The 21758-nt window shown below is 42.3% G+C and overlaps 1 protein-coding gene across 1 annotated transcript in view; it reads right to left on the bottom strand.

The window, feature by feature from the left end:
- LOC144512999 (receptor tyrosine-protein kinase erbB-4-like) overlaps positions 1 to 21758 on the bottom strand; it is a 252836-nt gene that overhangs the window by 106669 nt on the left and 124409 nt on the right. The window contains exon 2 of the mRNA XM_078244041.1: positions 17936 to 18087. Within this exon, the coding sequence (XP_078100167.1) occupies positions 17936 to 18087 (152 nt within the window). The remainder of the gene's footprint in view (positions 1 to 17935; positions 18088 to 21758) is intronic.

Below are 21758 nucleotides of genomic sequence, written 5' to 3'. Positions count from 1 at the left end.
GACTGAATGTTTGCTCTCTTTGTTAAATATTATACATTTTCATAATTTTACCTCTTTTGGCCTTGAACAGTTGTTTAAATTAGGGATGCACTGAATCCAGATTTTTGGGGTTCGGCGGAATCCGAAACCGAATACAGAATCCTACTCCCATCCTCAGTCCATTAACACAGTAAACACATGAATGAAGTAAACAACGTCCACAGCAGTGTATTTTTCATTTACATTTTATTTTAACTGTAAAGTCTTCCTTTGCCGTACCTGAAGTTGCTGCATTTTGGCTGCTGTCTGTAGATTCCTTCATGCACAACTCGTATTCTTTCGGATGTTTCACACGCAAATGTTTCAACAGCGGCGATGTCGTGTATTGTTTAGGGTCCTTGCCACCACGAGACAAATCGGCATTGCAAATTGAACATGTAGCTGGACTTGAATGGCCTTCTTTTGACTGAAAGTACTGCCAAACAACACTTTTTCTGCTCACAAGTTCCATTTCCACTTTCTCAGAGCCTACTGCATTGAACAGTCCACCTACGTTAACACCTTCCCATAATCAACGGCGGCGTCATTACGTCGACCAGTGTGGTGCGCGTAGTGCAACCGTAGGGTTCGGTGGAAAAAATTTCAACAAAAAAGCTGCTTGCCGTCGCTGCGCTATCGTCATTGCGTAAAGCCCGCCTCAACGGTTGTGATCGGTGCCTCGATGGGCTTGAATGGGCTCTTGGCCAGACTGACTTGCAGAGCAAATCTCAAATTTGCCGGAGGTTCGTCAGGGTTTTCCCAGGCTAGGATTCGGTGCATCCCTGATTTAAACTAAACCATCTGAGAAGTTTCAAAGAAATATGATGAAAACCTTTTGTGTAAGGGCTCACAATCCAAAAAGGCTGCAAATCACTGGTTTAACCTTTGACAGTGCATTGTATTTTATAGACCTATTTTTTTTTATGTAACTAACTAAGTGCAAGTACCTCAAAATGGTACTTCAGTGCAGTACTTGAGTAAATGTACTTTCCACCAATAAATAAAAGAATAACCTGGAGAATTTGTTGAACGAATGCAGATTGAGTTGGCCAATCTATGACAGGAAACACTGAAGCTCAAACCTCCATCGGTTTCATTTGTCACCCATCTGTATGCCTCACTATTATAACCTAAATAACTCATTATGTTGAGATTTGTACTCTGCTGTGATCCAACACTGAGGGCTCTATCCAAGTGGGTTTATTTACACCGTGGAGTAAATTCTCCCTTATTTATTTTTCTCTAAAATTGTAATCTACTCTGGTCTCTCCCTCTGACAGTGCTGCTTTCATTCGGCTAAGCCGATTTGGATAGACTCTTAAACAACACCAGTGGGGCGAAACAGCTGGATCTCCCACAAAAACACAGCTTTGTAATCACAAAATAATGAGATATTTAAGTCGTGCTCACGAGAAAGCGGCGTTTGATACCTTGAGATAACGATGTAATTCCATTGTTATCTCGCGATAGCAAACATAAGCGCTACAAACTAGGAAGTTGCTGTGTTGAGATAATGAGATGGTTAGGACATGATCATGTGAAAACGGTTTGATGTCTCCAGATGATGACACAATTAGGCTGTAATCTCCACACAGCAGGCCTAAAAGTAGTGGGATGCAAAACGAAACGGTGCCACAGATGAAAGGAGGTATAGGAAGTAAAAGTATCTAAACAAAAAAAAAAAAAAAAACGAGAGAAGTTTAGGGTTAGGAGGGGAAGTGTAGTGGAGCATTTGCAGGAAGCACACAAAGATAAGGGGAAGGGAAGTGGAGCACAGAGGAGATATATTTCAAAGCATAATTAATAGTGCACCTGTTCCTGTCATCTGGATGAGTGAGAGTGTAAATGAGGTAGATGGCATGAGGAGGAGCGATAGGAGGAGGAATGATTCGGTGGAGGAAGAAAAGGAGGAAGGGTGGGGTGGGAGGTGTGGGGGAATAGATGGAGAGAGGCGAAGGCACAGCAAAGTGGAAAAGGAGAGGAGGAAGGAGGGAAAAAGGCATCATGCAGGGGCAAAAAAAGTATAATGACACCATTATCAAATACAAGAGATGGGACACATATTATGATGATTATGGCTCATTTCCATACATATAGAGCACTCTGCCAGTGAGTCAAGGAGAGTGCAGCGGCGCATGTCAGCGGCAACACTGCCGACTCTCAACAGTTTGATCCGACTGGAAAACGCCGGCGCAATCTGACTCCTCCACACGGCAGCAAAGTCAATCGGCGGGCAGGGAGCTGTTTACCAATTCGCTTCAACGAGCTCTGTAAGAGAAGTATGCGCGCCTTCACCTCATGCGACTGTTTGGCTGCTAAGTATGCTGAGAGCACTCGGGCGTGACATTCAAGATTTTTGAGAAATCCTGTTTAAAGAAAATCAAGGCCTTTGAAAGGAGGGCCATTGACTTTGAAATAAATGAAAATCCAAATGTCACCGTGAAAATGACTCATTCAGTACAAGTATTTGTAGGACTTTTTTTTTGTTGTTGTACGAAACCTCTCAAGTTTGTTGATGAATCAACAGGGTGAAGAGTGTGCAGGAGGGGAAGGGTGGGGCTTTTGCTCACATCAATTGGAAACCACATCAAATGGGGACGAGCAAGTGTTTTGAACCCACGCACCACTTTTCATCAGAGCAGTTTGAAATCCACTCCCTTCAAGGTATTTTAGCTTTTCCACCAGCACATTAGGGAAAAAGAAAAGTTCATTTTTTTTGCTCAGCTTAATCAAAAGACTTCAGTCGGCCGGGCTTTGAGTGGAGGAGTATCTGCTCTGTGTCCTGAGTCAAGTTGCACCGTGATTGGGATCAAATACCAGAAAGCCTCATCTAAGTTCATTTCAAATCAGAATAATCAAAAGTGATTTTTATTATGTATTTAATAATACAAGGCAAGAGCTCACTTATCTTCAAGTATTTTTAGGATTCATTTACTTAATTTTAGATGGTGAGCAAGTAGAGAGGAAACCAACTTTGATAACTGGTGCAATAGTTGGGATATTAACCTTCTAATTGCAATTTCCTTTAAGTGATTAAAATTTGAAAACTTAATTTAAAAATATTGATTTATACATGCTATAAAGTCTATGTTGGATCACAATTACAGAAGTTGCCACTGGTTGTATTGAAAGCCAAGTTTTCTGAGTCAGACACACACACACACACACACACACCGACATGTTTGAGTTTCAATACTGCAAGCTGGTTTTGACAAGGACTTTGGGATGACACAGTGGTGTGTGTGTGTGTGTGTGTGTGTGTGTGTGTGTGTGTGTGTGTGTGTGTGTGTGTGTGACCAGGGGTGGGCCTCCAGCAGCAGCTGTGCTACTGGCTTTCGGGCACTGATATTTATTGTCTAAGACAGCCCGACAATCTCATATAAGCCTGTTTAATGAGCGGCGTCCGTGAGGCGTCTGTGTTGTCAAGACACATTTACAGTAAAGACCCTGACTCTGAAATTAAAATTACCAAAGGGGAAAGTTTGCTGCACATTAGCAGGCCAAACTAAAACAGTGACGGTACAGTATCTGTTCCTTAAGCTGCAGTGAAAACACTAATACATAACTCATGAGGCAAGGCTGTTGTAGCAGCCCAGCAACAGTCGCATGGTGTATCGCATTATGCTGTAGCCTTTGGGGACCCTACATAATGCAGTTATGTGACAAAGCTAGTACACGTCAGCCACAGGCTGGCTTCTGCTCGCTTGACAGTAGCTATGGAGCAAAAAAAGTGAGAAGCACGTTATCTTCTATAGCACCGAGCTCCTGTATCTTATATTTAAGTCCCTCATTATTCATGGTCATCCCAGTTTAGGACTGAGCTTTTGAGAACTGGCAGGATCCCTGATGGGAGGGGCCAATCTTCTGCATGGGAGAGTAGGAGCTGAGTGGCCTCCGAGGCCCAATGTCAGTTCACTACTCTGGGGAAGAAAAGGTGCTTAACGGCCCTTCCAAGTGATTGATGATTGGGCCCAGTGCAGAGGTAGGATGCAGCCAATCGAAGACAATGCAAGACTTTGTTGGATAATCAATTCACGGCAATGGGAAGGAAGACAAAAAAATATATATATGAATTCCCAGTGTGGCGAGTTGTGAATGTACGGAAAATAAGAAGTTACAGGCAATGATTGTGTTATAAAATATCACTGAGGACATAAATCTTACTTCCTCTCACACAGGGCACCGCAATCTCACAAAATGCTACCTACATGCACAATCATACGTTCATACTAACGATTATATTCCTATACATGCATAACTACTACATCACAAAACTCAACCTTTGAGTTTTCATACTTAAAAACACTTTTCATCCTCACATACAAACTGTAGAAAACTACAAATATATTCAGGCCAGGTATACAGGGCAGCTGTGGGACTGATTACAACCATGTCAGATTTGATATGTCTTGTCTCTTTATAAAGTGTGGGCGTGTGTGTGTGTGTGTGCATGTGTATTAGGGAGGGTATTTGTCAGCCATTTTGCCTCAGTAGAAAATAATGGCAGTGGCATCATCAGCAGTTATGAAGCACACCGCGTTTCAGCGCTAAACTACTTCATTACTCTGGAATCAAATCGCCCTAATCGGAGATGGATGTCCTGATTTGTCTGTGTGTGTGTGTGTGTGTGTTTGTGGAATTGTGTCTGTTACAGGGGCATCTTTGTGCATCGTTTGTAGAGGGGGTGGGTTGGCAATATAAATCAATTTGACTACATAATGAAATGTGAGAGAGCACACATGACAAATGCCTGTCAAAAAGCTTCATTCATACGTATATAGGATCCCCCACACTGATGGATGTTGACATCAGTTGGCTGTGTTTAGACACCTGTCGGAAGGTGTTAAGGTTTGGTGACATAACACACATAGTCCTATGAATATCCACTCCGTATCCTATTGACTTCTAATGAAGCCAGCATGACGGACATATTCAAGGATGTGGTTTTTGTTTCGTTGCGATCTTTAAAAGGCCTCATCCATCCCCTATTTTGGGGCAAAAATGGCTGTAGCTTCTGAATGACAGACTATATAAATAAAATGCAAAAGTTTCTTATGAAAGTGTCAGAACCACTCTGGGCGATCCAGGAACAGAGCAGCATGAAAAATGGCTTAAGGAGGAAGTCGGCATAGATGCTTGAGTTACATGTTGCAAAGACATATAATATAAAAACCTAATCTGGTGATCTGTTCCTTCATCTCTACATTTCCTGCCCAAGCTTTCCTTTAAGCAACTCATCCGCCTCCTTTCTTGTCCCTTAATAAACAATCACTTTTAATATATATGAAATTCTATTTTTCTCGACTTGTTTTGGTTTCTCTCAAAATTAAAGTATTTAAGGTCGGAGAAGCCTGCAGTTTTCTGCTTTCTGTTCAAAACCCACCCCGCAAAAAAATACACTAAACTGTAATATTTGTTACAATGTTTTTGACTTTGTGATGAGAGCTTTCCTGAAACAAAGCAGCGTGCTTTTTTAGACTGTGGGTTCCAGCCATCGGCGAGCGGATTAACTGAGGACGGAAATGCATGGAATACGTTTTCTGCCAGTATGTAAACCAACTCCTGGGGCCTCGTGTATAAAAGACCAGAAGATGGCGTACGGCCAAAACTTGAAAAGTACCTACGGACAGACCTATCCACATGTATAAAACAGGGTGTACGCCAGGTCCTGCACACCAGTTACCAAACAACATGCATCTCAGTGTCAGTCCAAATTACGCACCATAAGCAGTTTGAACTCACTGATGCAATGTAATTTATTTTCTATGCGTTAGTAGGGCGAGGGAGACCCGACTCAGGAGGAGGAGAGGATAGTGAGGCCAGCGTCTCCACGGCAGGTGACAGTGCGCAAGCATCCGCTGCGCCACGCATGGATGAAATAATGAAATGGTAAATAGGATTACAGTAACAGAAATATGTGCAGAATTAAGACAGTCAAGACGGCCCAGCGTTACCGGGTACACCTTGTTCACTTACATAGCCTACAAATCATCCACGGGATCAATTACGCATCACATGAGTTTGCCCACCTGACCCAGCGTTTGTTCCTGGGGAGATGGATCCGTGCGTCCCGCCTCCTGTATGCCATGGATGTCTGAGCCTCAGCAACTACAGACTCACAGACACTATTGCATTTTTCCCTGCTGATCTTTTTGTTGCACAGTGAGTAGGTATTTCATCTATTGGAAATACAGAGGATGACTTAGTATTAGTATTTTCTAAGTGGATTTTTAATTAATTTCCTGTCCTCATGTTTGACAGAGGTTAATAGCCTGCAAATTAAACAGTTAATAGTGTGAAAGATGTGAATGTGTGATTATCCACATAAATGATTCAACTTCTATGGAGTAACAGCGGCTATAATAATGTGTTTTTTTCATAGACGTATGCCAGTAAGTGAAGTGGAAACTTTATTTTGTAATGTTTGGTGAGTTTCGGTACTTTTCACTTAGAATTCGCCACGTTACAGAGCCAGACAAGACTTTGCGGATGGCCGCACATTCTCACGTCTGCTCAAAAGTTTGCGCGACGGCCCGCACGTTCTCACGTAAAGTTTATTTTTTTTTTTTTTTTAGAAATCACACCGTGTGCGTGAAAACCTGCGTACGCAACGTTTGTACATGAGGCCCCAGAGGCGTAAGTTGAGGAGTATAGGAAATGAGTGTTTGCTTTCTTCTTTCTGCATACACTCAATATTGTACATATTATTGAAATATCAAGAATATACAATACACTAGGTAATAATAAACAGGACATAGTTGACAGTAGCTCTAATGGAGTTACAGCCATTTAAGGACAGAAAGAGAAAGTAACATGATGGAACAGAAAGGAACAGTCCTTTTTTCTCACCTCGCAGGCTTGGTTTGGCCTCCTACACCCCGCTACACCCTGCTATGCCCTACTATGCCCCGCAACGCCCTGCTACATCCCGCATCGCCCCGCTGCGCCCTGAACTGCTACAACTTTTATTTCTAGTCATAGTTCAACCATCTTTATTGTTCCTATACCTGCCACTGTTCATCATTCCAACTTCTATAATTATGAATCATATTTCTCTATATCTGTATGTCTGTATCCGTCTCTGTGTCCCAACCGGCAGCGGCAGATGGCTGCCCACCAAGAGCCTGGGTCTGTCTGAGGTTTCTGCCTGAAAGTAAGTTTTTCCTCGCCCGTTGTACCAAATGCTTGCACATTGGGAAATTGTTGGGTCTTTGTAAATTATAGAGTGGGGTCTAGACCTACTGTAAATCTGTATCTGTAATCTAAAGTGTCTTGAGATAACTCGTTATGATTTGATACTATAAATAAAACAAATGAATTGGATGGTGTCAGTAGCTCTGAGTCAATCTGTGTGGTTGTCTGGAGTTACTTTTATCAGGCAGATATTTGCTGCTTTTGTCTGGTCTCTTTAACCATTACATTGTTTTGCTGAGCTCCAATTATGCAGCAGTTCTCAAAAACAAAGAACAACAAGACTAAGTCTACAGCCATGCTACTGCCTCTGTGAGGCTGTGCGTAGGCACAGTGGTGCTTTGAGCTAAATTCTAACATTTTGTGCTAAAAAGTAAGTAAAAGTAAAATGCCATGCTTTGCACCTTCGAACATCGACACAACAAAAGTGAAAACATTTCCGGTATGTATCGCACACATAGACACACAGACACATGCTCACACTCGCACGTACACGGTGTAAATGTCACTGTGGAACGCAATCTGCTCCTTCCACTCAGCATAGCAGGAGCAGCATTTTCCCAAAGCCAGCTGCGAGAGGCAGATATTAAAGAGGCATTGGGAGAAACAATTGACACACACCCATAAATTAATCAGCCACTAAGATGCGTTTTTTAATATCTGAAAAGAGGGGCGAGGGGAAAGGCTGGATGCTCTAAATGGCAGGGCCGCTGTCACAGATGTGACGTGCACCGTGTCTCCACTGCACTGGGAGCAACATGAAATCCCAGTGGCTGCACGACACCAAGCTGAATAAGAACGGATAATGGAGCCAAGAGGACAACAATAGCAGACTTAAGGTAGAATACCACTGTAACACGCTAGGTTCGTCCCAGATCACCCATTTGGGCATCTTTAGCACTCAAGCGCCGCCAAGTATGAAGGCAAATGTGTCCCACTTGTGAAAAATGCCAACAACCTGCACACATAACCCACACACATATCCTAATGCCATTTAGGAGTGTATTCCACAATTCATCAAAGTGGAACTCATATGTGGTGGTTTATATAGCATGAAGAAGCTGTAATAATGTAAAATTATATGTGATTTATTATTGGATTGTTAGGAGGTATGCATTAACCTGTAAGCAGCATTTTAATGTTGCAGCTACTTGAAGGTTATTGATTCCTAAAAGCCTCTTTTTAAGAATATGTTTAATCTACTTTTTTTTAGGCATTTCTAGAAATGTATGAGAAAGAAAACAGGATAAGACTGTTTTTTTAGAGCTAAGAAAAAAAGACACGAGTCTAAAAAACACATTCACACGATACATTAAATTCCATTTAATTCAATTTCTAATAGAAATTAGCATTTATTGGAAGTACTCACACTTGTACATAGAGACTAATACAAACAATACCATGCTTTTGTATGGCCTGTGGCCTTTGGAGATTCATGTTATGCTGATGATGTTGTTCATAAACGGATATTTGATTAAATTCATTCAACAAAGTACATAACAATTACAGATTTCTGCCACAGAGGAAAATGACTTGCTTTCTCTGCAAATGTGATTGTCCTCCTGCTTTTTTTCTTTCCTTTCTCTTTGCATCCTGTGCCACTATCATTCCCCCAGGAATAATAAAATGTGGGCCGATGCGAGACTATCAAACATGTTTTGCATGCACGCAATGTGCAACTTGGGAGTTCATATGCAAACACACCACTTTAATCAACTCTGGAACTCTACAGAATGGAGGAAATTCAACTTTTGTTGGGTGCACTGGGAGAAATATGCAATTGCCAAAAAATCGTATAAATCATTGCGAGACAAAATCTTTAGGAAATGATTTGATGCAATAGGCATACATAATTTATCCTGCAGCTACGATGCGTACGCTGCCTCCAAAATGGCATGTGATCTCAGTCTGTCTCACAGTTAGCAGCTAAGATCTGAAGACAGATCGTGGGAAGCTGTTGAGACAAGACTGGCACAAGAAAAACAAACACATTTAGTTGTGTTTTGCGATAAAAGGTCATTTCTTGGCCTGGCTTCACTTTTCGCTGCAGAAGTATGGTGCCCTTAGTACTCTCAATGTTTCCCAACTTTCTGGGTGGTGCCAGTGGAAGGATCTTTGGGGATTCTTCTCGACAGAGACACAGGTTGAATTCCTGCTGCTTGCCCTTATATACCCAAAGTTGTGGCCAAAACAATAATGAAGGAAAAGCTATGCACTAAAGCCGCACTGACCACTCAGAGCTAACATGAAATCGGAATTAAAAGTTGACTTAACAATCTCACCGCTAGGACCATTAGTAGCAGTTCTGCGGCTTTCGATCACGTCTTTCTCAGCAGATTAAAAATGCATCTTTGACATTTACCACAAGGTCCATCAGCAAGTTTTTTGTCAACATTTTTGTGGATTTCAGATGGGGTATTTGTCCAGGAAAGTAATGAATTCTGGCCAAATATTAATCTAAATCGTATTAATATTTCTGTTGTACTCACAGGGTTGTAGAGGTTTATTATATATACATAGGTGTCTTCATTACTAATATACTTATTAATAAGATAAGAGAGATAAGATCATCAAATTCAAAAAAGGGAAGAGCTTTGAACTTCCACAACTGCATTCTTATAGCACTCAATAAGGGAAGGCTTTCAGTTGTGTGGGAGTAAATAACCTTTTAAGCAATAAAACTGTTTTTTAATTGGAACGGTGTGCCGAGTCTCTATGTCTGTCTCTATCCTCAAATGTGAAAAGGAAGAACTAAAACTATAAATATATTAATCTCTTCGCTTTACCTCTTTAAAGATGAAGACATGCATGTTGTCATTAAACCCACACGTCAGCGGCAGCCAACGGAATCATTTCAAAACGTTCTAAAATAGCGCTCACTTAGCACTCATAACACTATTCACACCTGGTAATAAGATAGCATGGTGTGAGTGGAGAGAAATGCCACACTGTTTTACACTCACTGAGTCAGCGAGAGTGGGGAATGACAGGATTGGTTGTGCGGGGAGGGGAAGACACCGCCAGAGCTTTTATATGTTCCTCTCGGCCCCATGCATCTGCCACCATAATTTGTGATAATGACGGCATCCCAGCAGGGCCACTCTGCGCACAGTGATTCAGAATTGATTTAGTGCATTAATTACGCCCCTGTTACGCCAGTGTCGCGGACAATATTTTACAATTTGATAAGCAAAAGACGCACCGTGGGATCATTTTGATGAATTGCGAGGGTTCGTTCGTGGCAGGCTTTTATGGTCGTACCTTTTAATTTAACGGTAATCACTTTCCCCCTGCGTGCCGCGGAAGCAGCAAGATTTTAATTTCACCTCAGAGACCTCTGCTCTGCACCTTGTCTGCTTTGATCAGGCCCACACAAAAAAAGCAGGCATGCAGCCGACCATTCACCCACCCACCCACACACACACAAACCCACACAGTTATGAATAGTTGAGCAGGACAATCGGATCCTGAATACATGATGGCAGGTTGTGAGCATGCATGTTTCCATGATATGTGCTGTAGGAATATGTGTGAGTTTGAATTTATTCTGCTACTCTGGCCTCTCTGCACCTCACTCTGCACTGAGACAACAGCTCTCCAGTGCTGCAGGCGAGTTGAGCAGGAGTCCAGTAATGAGCAGGAGCAGTGTCTCAGTCGTACCACCTACCAAACCCCCCTGGGGGCAGAAGGTCCGACAGGGCAGTCTGCTAAAAAGTTGTCCACTCTGTCAACAATGTGCATGCATTTAAATGTGCATACATCCATTTCTATGTACAGTACGATGTATGCCTTTTCCGTAATTTTACTACTAAACACAAGGTAAAACGGCAGCAGCAGCAGCAGAGAATAAGTGATAATTCAGTGTAAGAAGAGCCACAGATTAAAGACCTGTGTGCCATTTTGCTGTTATAGCTTGGATGCTAATGCTAGCTCGTGTTTAGCTGTCACAGTACGCAGTGGCATGGCCTGATGGACAATCAAAACCGACAGAAGGGGGGTGGGGATGGGGATATGACAGCTTTGTCCAAATTCATCTGTCATACATCAAGATGTTTTTGGTTGTTAGTTTTTGTCCCTCTGTATGGCTTGAGGGAAGAGTGTGAAATGAATCAGGGATTTAGGTAAAATGTCATCGCTCAAGTTTTTACAAGAAGAATTTCTGAAGTTTGAAATAAATATCCAGATTATATATTTTTTTCTTTTAAAATAATAAATATGCCAGCAAGTAACATATATCTATCTAAAAAAGGTCATTTTTGAGTTCTATTTTGTAAAAAAAAAAAAAAAAAGCATCAGCCAACAGGATGAGATCATGTCACATTTCCAACAAAGTCGTCTGTAAGAAGAAGTGTAGATTTCCTTAGCTTCTCCATTTCTACAAATTCCTGAAGTCAGGAAAACAAGTCCCCATACGGACCAAGTATGGAGTGTGGACTGGTAGCTGGAAAGGTACGCCTCATGGGCACTGAAGAGGCTCCATTGAGCAAGGCGTCAAACCCCCAACTGCTCGGGGCGCCTGTCCATTAGCAGCCCCATTGCTCTGATGCATGTCTTTAGGTCTGGTTTGTGCATTTCGAGCGCGTGTGTGTGTGTGTGTGTGTGTGTGTGTGTGTGTGTGTGTTATACCAGAGTTGTTTTCAAATTGAATTACCCCTCAAGGGACTAATAAAAGGTATGGTATTTTTCTATTATTTATGTTTTTAGCAGTACCTAATAAAACACTTTTCAAGTAGAAGTTCTCCCACTTCCCTCTGGTCAAACTACTCAACAGCATAAAACACTTGGTGAGGAAGCAAATGGAAAATAAATATAATAAAGTAAAATGTTATAGTTTTCTTCTCTTGGACTTGTACGCCTCTGTTACCCCACAATTAACGGGATATAAGATACATCAGGGTTGTGCCACTGCGATCTGGCAGGGTGCTGGCTGAAGCGAGCAGGGTGCTAATTTTCCCAGTGTTAAGAGCTGTAATTATGCAGACGCTGCCAGGCTCCCGCGAGGCGCCAACAGCCCCCGTTCCAAGCGACAGTCCCAACCTTTTATGAGCTCCTCAGCTGGTTCAGAGGCTAATGAAACTGTACTGGCCAGGCTAGCACGCCCCTCTCCAACCGTCGCTCAGGATCATGGTGTCATTATTTTGTGAGGAGGCCCTGTGACAGCCATTGTGCCGCATGGAGCACAATAGTAGGAAACACTTATATAGAGCGGGGACAGAGAGTGAGACAGAGGAGCACTTGAACTCATCGCTGGCCTCGTCCTTTACCTCGCTCTGTCTCCATGTAAATAACAGCTCTCACTGTGCTCCCTTCTCAGTCTCACCCAAAAAGGCCTGCAGCACAGAGCCCGACAATACAGAGATGGATTCAGATTGTCATGAGGAACTAATTGGGGAAATAATAGAAATCTGGTGAAAACAATCTGAAATGAAAAACAGACTTTCCAAAACACTACATGCCCAAAAGTATATGGACACTGGGCAGTTACAGTCTAAGGGGACTGTTTTGTGTGTAAGTTAATATGGTTTCTAGTCCCCCTTGTCCACCTCAGGGACTTTATTCCAAAACCAAAACCATGGACCTTAATCTGCTGCTATAGCAGCCTCCACTTACTTCTTCTGGTAAGACTTCCCACACGATTTTGGATGCTGTCCGCAGGGATCGGAGCTCTGTGCTGGCCGGTCAAGTTCTTGCAAACCAAACTTGGGAAATCATTTCTTTACACAAAAGTATGGGCACCATATAGTGTATGAATGGCGGGTGAATGGCAAACAACGGTGAAGGACAGACACGGTGAAACAAGTGTGACAGAGTGAAGTGTGAATTACTGCATCGCAGTAAGTTAATGGCGCAGCGTCTCACTTTCAGACAAGAGAGAAGAGCGATCAGATGAGTGCTGAATAATGACACGCAGAGAAGCAGTAATCTCGGACTTGCACGCTGATCTCATCAGGTTAGAGCAAGGACGAAATCCTGCAAGCTGTAGCTGACGTTGGGGGAAAAAAAAACAAGGATGAAAGTTTGTCATAAAATAGGAACACTCTGAGATAAGCAACCATTACCCTCTGGTAAGTATATCCTGTAACCTCAATTTGACTCAACTTTAACACCTCTGCTAATATAAAATCTACACGGCATGCCACAAGTAAATGCACTGAGCACACGCACGCACACACACACACGTAGCTTGCTAAGCATATGAGGCAGCAGAGCACAGAATGCGTGCCTCCACAATAGATTTCTGAGGATGTACGCTTTGAGAATAGCTGAGCTGCAGAATAGCTGAGCGCTTTCATTTGCAGCTGAAATACAGCCGAAGGAAAAAGGGAAGCCTTTGGTGCGAGGATTTTTCCCTCTCTTTCTATTTTCTTCTCTCCTCTGTTGCCTGGCTGCGCTGAACTGAACTCACAGGAGCCACGCTAACCCTCGTGTTTTTTTGTTTTTGTTTTTTTTTCTCTCTTCTATAAAGGTTTGGAAATGAGTGCTTGTTAAAAAAGCTGTTTCTTTCTTTTCCCTCACGTCTCTCTCAGCTGGTGTTTGCCAGAGATAAGCTCTGTAAAGAGTGTCTCTGTCTGCGCGTCAACATAGTATACACCTCTGTGACCGTGTCATTCATCTCTCTTTATGGCTGAAGCGTGTGTGTGTGTACCAGCATGTGTGTGTTTGTATCCCAGACCTGTGATAAATTCCTCTGGGGAGGAAGTTTGAGACTTTAAAACACATCCTGGCTTTATGGATAGACATCTCCGGTCCCTCCGCTTTCAGCTGCAGCCCTGGCATCGCGCCCTGTGTTTTGCAGCGCTAGCCGGCAGATTGATCCGGCTTTAATGAAGAGTCCTTCAGCCTAGGTGACATCATTAGCTGGTTGTGGGCCACTACAGGCCACTACAGGCCACTTGGCGCAGCTCCCTGCTTTTCTTCTAGGAAAATGGGTCATTCTGATTGACAGACAGACAGTGGCCAGGGGAGCTGGCCAGCAAACTAGACAGAGGGGGTATGCCGGGCGGCGGCACGGTGATGCCCTTTAGACACCTGTGCCTGTATTCGCAAAACATTTCATTTCCCAACCAAAAGTACTTCTGAGGAGCCCTGAACAGTTGTAGAATTTGGATTCTTGCCATTCTCTGGATGAGATGGAGATTGATGAGAAGTCCTCGCTGACCTCTGTATCCGTGGTAATTCAATAGATTTGGCATTAAGCTAGACTACAGCCATAAAAAAAGCCACACGTTATGCATTGATCTTAGTCATAAGTTATGTGTGAAAGAAAAACTGGGGCTCAAACAGCGTTAGAGTTCAAAGGTTCAAAAGGTCAATTCAGGTCAGACACAAATAATGCAACCTTAGATACTGGATTTTAAAAATGCACTTTGCTTTATAATGACCTAATGGAGTTAGCTCCACCCATGTGGGCCTCCAAGCTGGATAAAACAAACGGTAAGATTTATTTAAGAATATAAATTGACCCAAATGTGATACAGACTGGGCTATAATACTAACTTTATCATCATATTGCTGGTCCTCTTGCACTCATGCTGGGTCTACAGAAGGGAGGCAAAGAATGAGGGGAAAATCAGAGAGATGTGGTTTGGAAGAAAGCTGGACCTGAGGAGGCTGCAGAGCCATGTCATCCATCTAACTGTCAGCCTCTCAGCAGGCAAAAATCACCCCATGTCTGTGCCTGCCCTCACCTCCTCCCTCCCTCTCCATCGCTGTCCTGTGTTGCGCCCTATCCCTGATCTCTCCTTATACACACACCAATATATGCAGACACAAACACACAACCCTGCGGCACGGCAGCTAAACATTGTAATTTCAGCACAGCGGCTGTTTTTGCCTGCCATAAAAGCGACAACCCTCTAGCTCTTCTCTCGCTCCTTCCTCCCTCCTTTTCTCTATCCACACTCCGCACAACCCTATTGGTCCATACTGTACGCACCTCCTAGGCCGCTGTTTTGTATAGAGAGTCCAAGTGCATCACATCTCCTTAGCCATTCCCAGCCAGCCTAAAGCTCACAATATAGAATATATGAATCCACGTGGTGTATTTGCTGAAATGTGTGCATCTTTAGGGGTGTGTGTGTGTGTGTGTGTGTGTGTGTGTGTGTGTGTATAGACAACGTATGAATACCGACATTGAACTTTGCATCAAGTTGCCGATGATGCAATACTCAAAAAACTATTTTGAGAAGTTGTAAACACATGTAAATAAATGTGTAAGATGAAAAACCTACGGTTATACATTTAATGTCAAGTCTTGTTGTCAGAGGTTATTTTACATTAAGTTTCCATAATGTAAAATGTAATATACATCATTTTAAACCCCCCCCAAAATCAAAAAAGGGGTTGTCTGTAAAAGTAAACCATAACACCATCAAACTCTCCATCCTCACAGTATAGCAATTCCAGCTTAAGAATTAGGGCGGGGTCTCTCTGATTTCTTGTGCCCAATAGCGTGATTGCTACATAGTTCCCATGGAAACCACACAGCTCCCGAAAACCTGACCCCCCTCACATCCACTTAACATCCCCCAGATGCCTAATTGTTTCCCTAATGATGCAAGGCCTAATGGGACTGTTTATGGTATTCATTTGATAGCGCTGGCCCAGTAATTAGACTACACCTCACTTCATTAAACAGCAAGGGGAGGAGGGATGGCGCCTGATGGCACATACAGTATATGCACATGCTTAGCACAAGAGAATTTTAAATCACTGTCCCAATGTCTCGCAAATACAGAGAGCAGCTACAGACCCAAGAGAGCACTGTGTTCGAGAGGAATGGCGATGGCACTTTACATTCAGAGTACTGCTCATTTCCCTGCAGTGTCTCACAGACATGCCTTCCACAGTAATTCCTACCTGTACCTTATAATCAGTTCCATTGTACTGTGTAGTGTTGTATTGTGCTGGCCAAAGGGCTTCAATTATTATTCACAAGTTCTCTAAACAAGATGCTGAACTCATCGCTGGTTACATATTGTAACACTGTCCACATAAGACATCCAGCAACATTAGCTGCCTTGAATGCAAAATGTCAAAATGGACGACTGTTGTCTCTTAAAGGAGTAATTCAACTTTTGAGAGTTTAAATTAGCAACCTTATCCATTACACTGTACAGAATAGAATACACTTTATTGTCCCCGAGGGGAAATTTGTCTTAGGCATAGTAAATATATAGTATAGTAAAGAAGTAGTCGACTGGATATTAATGCCTATTCTTCAACATCTATTTTACCACTCCTGTGAACAAGACAAGCAGGTTATGCCATTAAATGAATCCCGACAAGGAGCGGCTACAATAGACTTGGCAACATGCACGCTTAAATGCAAGTTCACTTATTTCTCGTGCGTTATTAGTAAGAATGAGAAGATCTCATTCAAGTCTCTCGGTGCCTCTCTGCCAACAGAGATGAGCTTCATAATGCTTGGCCGAGCTTCAAGAAACAGTGGGGACAATTAAAGAGACAGACAATTAAGGGTAATTCCTAGGGGGTGTGACAAGACACTCAGCTCACGAGAGGAGACACGAGATTGGGTTCCAGAGAACCAGACGAGCTTTTAACACTACTTTAAAGAAAACTTAAATGGTGAAATATAACTGGAAATAAAGTCTTATTCTTGTATTTAGCCTAATTCTAAAAATTCTAATTCTTATTCAGCCCGTTTTATTTTCATGACAGTTTTGAATTGCTCTTTAATGATTTATGTAAAGCACTTCAAATTGCCTTGTTGCTGAAAGGAGCTATAGGTGCTATAAAGTCACCTTGCCTGTCCAACCTCAGCTTGTCAGTCTGTCACCAGGGCATATGAAGGCTTTTGTGTTGTGCCTGTCAGTCAGTCCCCAGGGCAATAGAGAACACCAGTCCGTCACGGAAGTTAAACAAACTGCGCGGCGATCTCGCCATCATATTATATATCTAGAGGCTCCGTCTGCTTCACAGTGTGTGTGTGTATGTGTGTGTCAGAACTGAGTCTCGCTCTCTGAGAGAAACATGCAGAGAGGCCAGAGAAGCTCACCATTATGTGCTCTCAGGTACCAACATTTCGCACCGATTGATTTAATGTGATGTAATTGTGCACTTGTGTGCCAATATCGTGAGACAACGTTTAACCTCGACGAGAAATGTCGTAACGTTTTAATCTAGTACCTTACACCTCTAGTAACTCCACAACTGTCTAATTTACGCTTTATGTCTCGCAAGCTAGCGTGCTAGTCACCATCTCAGAAACAGCAGGGTGTTGTTCAGAGCAACTTCAGCTGAAAAACGCCTTCTGTCTCTAAACATGAACTGAAACATCCCATCTCTGTTTCTCTTTATGTCTCTATCCATGGTGCTGAAACAGTTATTGCTCACCATAGCCTAAACTACTGAGTGTTTACTAGGTAGGAAAAAGTGAATGAGTGGCTGAGCGTTCATCTCTATCCATGGTGCTGAAACATAAAATCACAAGTTTTTGCTCACCAGAGCCTAAACTACTGAGTGTGTACTATGTAGGAAAAAGTGAATGAGTGGCAGAGCCTTCATCTCTAGCCATAGTGCTGAAACAACCCTGTTTCTCACTGAAACATTCAACCTCATTCTTTTCCGATCTCTCTCTCCGTGGTCGTGAATCCACAGTGTTGAAACATTCTGTCTTTGTCTCTCTCTTTCTACCTACATAATGCAGATGCAATACAATGTTGTGAATATCTGCTGGAGGAAACTAACGGTTCAACGTTCGTACCTTTAGGAAGGAGAGGTTGCGGTTTCGATCGATGCTGGTAATCTCCAAATTTCCCATTACGACTTCACAGTTCTCGTAGAGCTTCTTCAGGGTGCGGTACTGCTGGTCCAGGTCAGACAGAGTGCTCAACTTGTTCTCTGTGCCGGGACAAACTGGAGACGGGGACAGAAAAACGGCGTCACTTCAGAGGCAATTTGTCGTATCCAACAAATTAGCACATTTAAATATGATGACACATTCACAAAGTCAAGGTTTGACCTCTATGGACAGAGCCAAATAGCCAATTTTCAGAATATGGAATTCAAATTCAAGGAAAGCACTTTAAATAAAAAGTATAATTAACAAGTTATGGTCATTCATGACCACGATAGTCATTATCTTGAAATCTCCACAGGGTTATTTTGACTGCACTTACTAAGGTTTTAGCTAAAATGCCAGACTGTAGATGCATGGTTCAATGACTTTTCTGAGAAAATGTTAGTATCAGTGAGATAATGAATGGAGAATGAGATAAGGAGGGCAGAAAATAGACATTCAGGCAGGATAGGGGATTTCGGGATTAGAACTATAAATTGTGTGAATATGAGATACAAACAGAGGGAAAGAAAGAAATGCAGAGAAGGACTGACGGACAGAGGGAATAGTGGTAGAGAAAGAATGGGTCAGGAGATTACGTAAATTGCTAAAAAGAGTGCAGTTGTGACCCTTGACAATGAGGGAGCTGCGAGAGTCGAGTCTTGGGGAGGGTCAAGTGGGGTGAGAAGGGTGAATATCATTTCTCTGAGGCAGTGACCTACAGTCTGGGTCTGGCACCGGCACACCGTTTAATCAAAGATATTCAAATTGCATTGGTTGACCTTTACAGAGGGTTTCACTTGGAGCCTTTAGTCGGCTGACAAGATTACAAGACTTTGAAGATATTATAGTGAGTGCGTGGGAAGGCCAGGCAATTAGAAAGTAGCACATTTTAGCAAGAAAAGCGCAGTAACACACACACACACACCTTTATCTCACATCTCTGATCGCTTCCAAACATGCTTTTACCAATCCACGCTAATGACAACTACAGCACATGTATAAGGAGTCCCACTTGTCATTTCAGCCATTAGAAGTTTTAGAACAATTATGTAAGTTACTAATGCTGCTTCTCATGGCTTAGTAAAGCAGGCATGAAGCCAGACAGTTGTCGTTATGTGTCATTGCATAATATTAATAGAATAAGAAATTTGAAATATGTTATCCTCCCTTAAAAGCAACTGTTAAAATGCACTTGAGTAATGCACAAAAACCAAGGGAGCTTCTGAATGGCTGACAATAGAAACAGTTAGTCAGAGAATACAAGAAAAAAAGCCAGCAAGGACAAAGATGGCACATTTTACTCCTGATCTGATCACAATGAAAAAGGTAAACAAAAAAAAACAAAAAAAACACAAAACTATGCATCTGCTTTTCAACTCTTTGCAGAAACACTTACTACATTACAACATAGAGATTCTGTAAATGATTGTGTTTTGTCTGCAGCGCTAATGATAAATTGATGGCAATCGACTAATGCAGCAGCTACCACTGTAATTAGATCCTTCTATTTCCATCAAGCACTCTTTCCATCCCTGCCAGCCTTTCCACCAGTCAGTCAGTCAGTCAGTCAGTCAGTCAGTCTCCCCAGCCTCAGTCCTGCCACCATCTGCTCCGTTCAGCTGGCACCATCGCCGCATTGCCATGGGCGCGACTGGAGGTTTGTGTGCGGTAGGCACCGGAATGGAGTTTGGCTCAATTGTAATTAAACTACTCATTAACGTTTGTCAGCGCTTCAACTTTGAGTAGGTCTTACTTCTAAACCTGAATTTTAATTTTTGCCAACATCAACTGGTTTGGTTTCCATCGCGTCTCACATTCTTAGTCTGACTCTATATTCACACTTTTTCTTTAGTCATTTTAAGATGGCATGCAGCAGAAATATAACCTTCCCATTTCCCATTTTTCTTGAGAAGAACTTGACTAGCTTTAGGGTTTGGTCCAGACGGGTGTCTGAGTGAATGTCTTGCACACAATAAGAACACATCATCAGTCATTTGTTTTAAACACTCAACATGACCTATAATTGCATTTTTGCATGTAATAACGGTATAATACGGTAATAATGCAACAGCAAAGGCTGAAACGAGAACACTGGAAGCTTTGGTGTAAAAGTATACTTTAGTTTATGTTGAAGCTTAAAGAGATGTACAACTGTATGTTGGATTCTGCTTATTGAGTGCTGTAGTGTTTACATCGCTCTGGCCTTTATAGGAAAGTGTTCCGAGTCATTGTTAACAACTCACTGGCAACTCTACAGGCACTTCTCTCTTCATCAGGATATCCTTCGGCAGTTCTAAATATCTTCTTTTCATTTTACACCCCCAATGTCAAACTACTCCACTCTCAGGGCTCCCTGCAACTGTCTGTACAGAGTCTGTGCAGCTCCCTCTGCTTGAAATGAACTACAAAAATATAGAAATTACAGATTTGTGACATTTTAAGAACTGAAATAGTTTTAAAGTGCAGTTGTGTGTTCATTCAATGTGTTTAAATGTACTGTATATGTTTATCCACTATTCTTTACGGTTACACTGCATTGTACTGAAAATGTCTGCCTCTTTCTTTTTTTACTTGAGATGAATTAAAGCTGCAATGAAAAAACTAGTTTAACGATCAAATACTTATTTAAGTCATTTTTGTTGGCTAAAAAGTCCCAAAAAAAGATTGGTTGCAGCTTCTCAGGTGTGGATATTTGCTGGTTTTCTATGATTGAAAACTGACTATCTTTGACTTTTGGACTGTTGGGCAAAGAAAGGAATTAGAAGATGTTACTTTGGGCTTTCAGAAATTATAAAACGGCTTTTTTTCTATGGTAGCATCATTCATTTACATTTCACCTTTCCTCATGTCCTTTAAATACACATGCTGTACATTTTTAATATGCCAAAATCCATATTCTCCCCATCCAAGTACAAGAACTTCAGAAAGAGGACAGAACGAGGAAAGCAATGGCCTATTGCATAGTTGAACTTGCCCCTATATTGAACAACATTGAGAGCTTGTAAACTCCCATATTGCTTTATGGATCGTTGGCTCTGCAACAATGAGTGTGCTTCCTCTCCTCTGTGATCCTCCATATTGCTGTGGGTACAGGCTGTGTGGGACGGAATGGCAGCGAGGGGACCTGAGCTATGGTGATAAATGAGATTTGCTGACCACACACACACACACACACACACAGATGAGTTATTTGATGGAACGATTTAAAGTCAAAGGAAGTCTGCGAGGACCTACTGTAAAATTGGTCGGATCGATGAACGCATGTGCGTGCGATGCTCTTTTTCTGCGTGTGGGGATGAAAGGTTAGCGGGCGTCTGTAATAATCCGTTATTGAAACCTACTCACAGGTGTGTGTATGTGTGTGTGTTTACGCCTGTGTGTGGCAATAAAAGATCAGAGGGGAGAGGTGAAAAGTGAGGGGAAAACAACTCTCAAAAGCCAATATCAGCGCGCGCGCACACACACACACACACACACACACACACACACACACACACACACACACACGCGGGGAGAGAAATGGTGCTCATTCAGGGTGAGTAAGCAAGGTAAAGCAAATAGAATTGAAAGAGAGAGAGAGGGAGAGACAGGGATAGAAAGAGAGACAATCTTGTATTTGTGAGAGTGGGAACGACGTCCAGGAGCATTAGCATTCATATCGACACGCTCTACTGTAAATGCTCTTCTCTCTGGGCTCATTTTGAAAGTGTCTGGATCCATCTGCTCTACCTCTTTCTCTCTCTCT

The sequence above is a fragment of the Sander vitreus genome, chromosome 24 (assembly GCF_031162955.1).
Source record: "Sander vitreus isolate 19-12246 chromosome 24, sanVit1, whole genome shotgun sequence".
NCBI classification, from domain to species: Eukaryota; Metazoa; Chordata; class Actinopteri; order Perciformes; family Percidae; genus Sander; species Sander vitreus.
The sequence above is the reverse complement of the archived record's forward strand: the minus strand, read 5'-3'. Positions and strand labels throughout refer to the sequence as shown.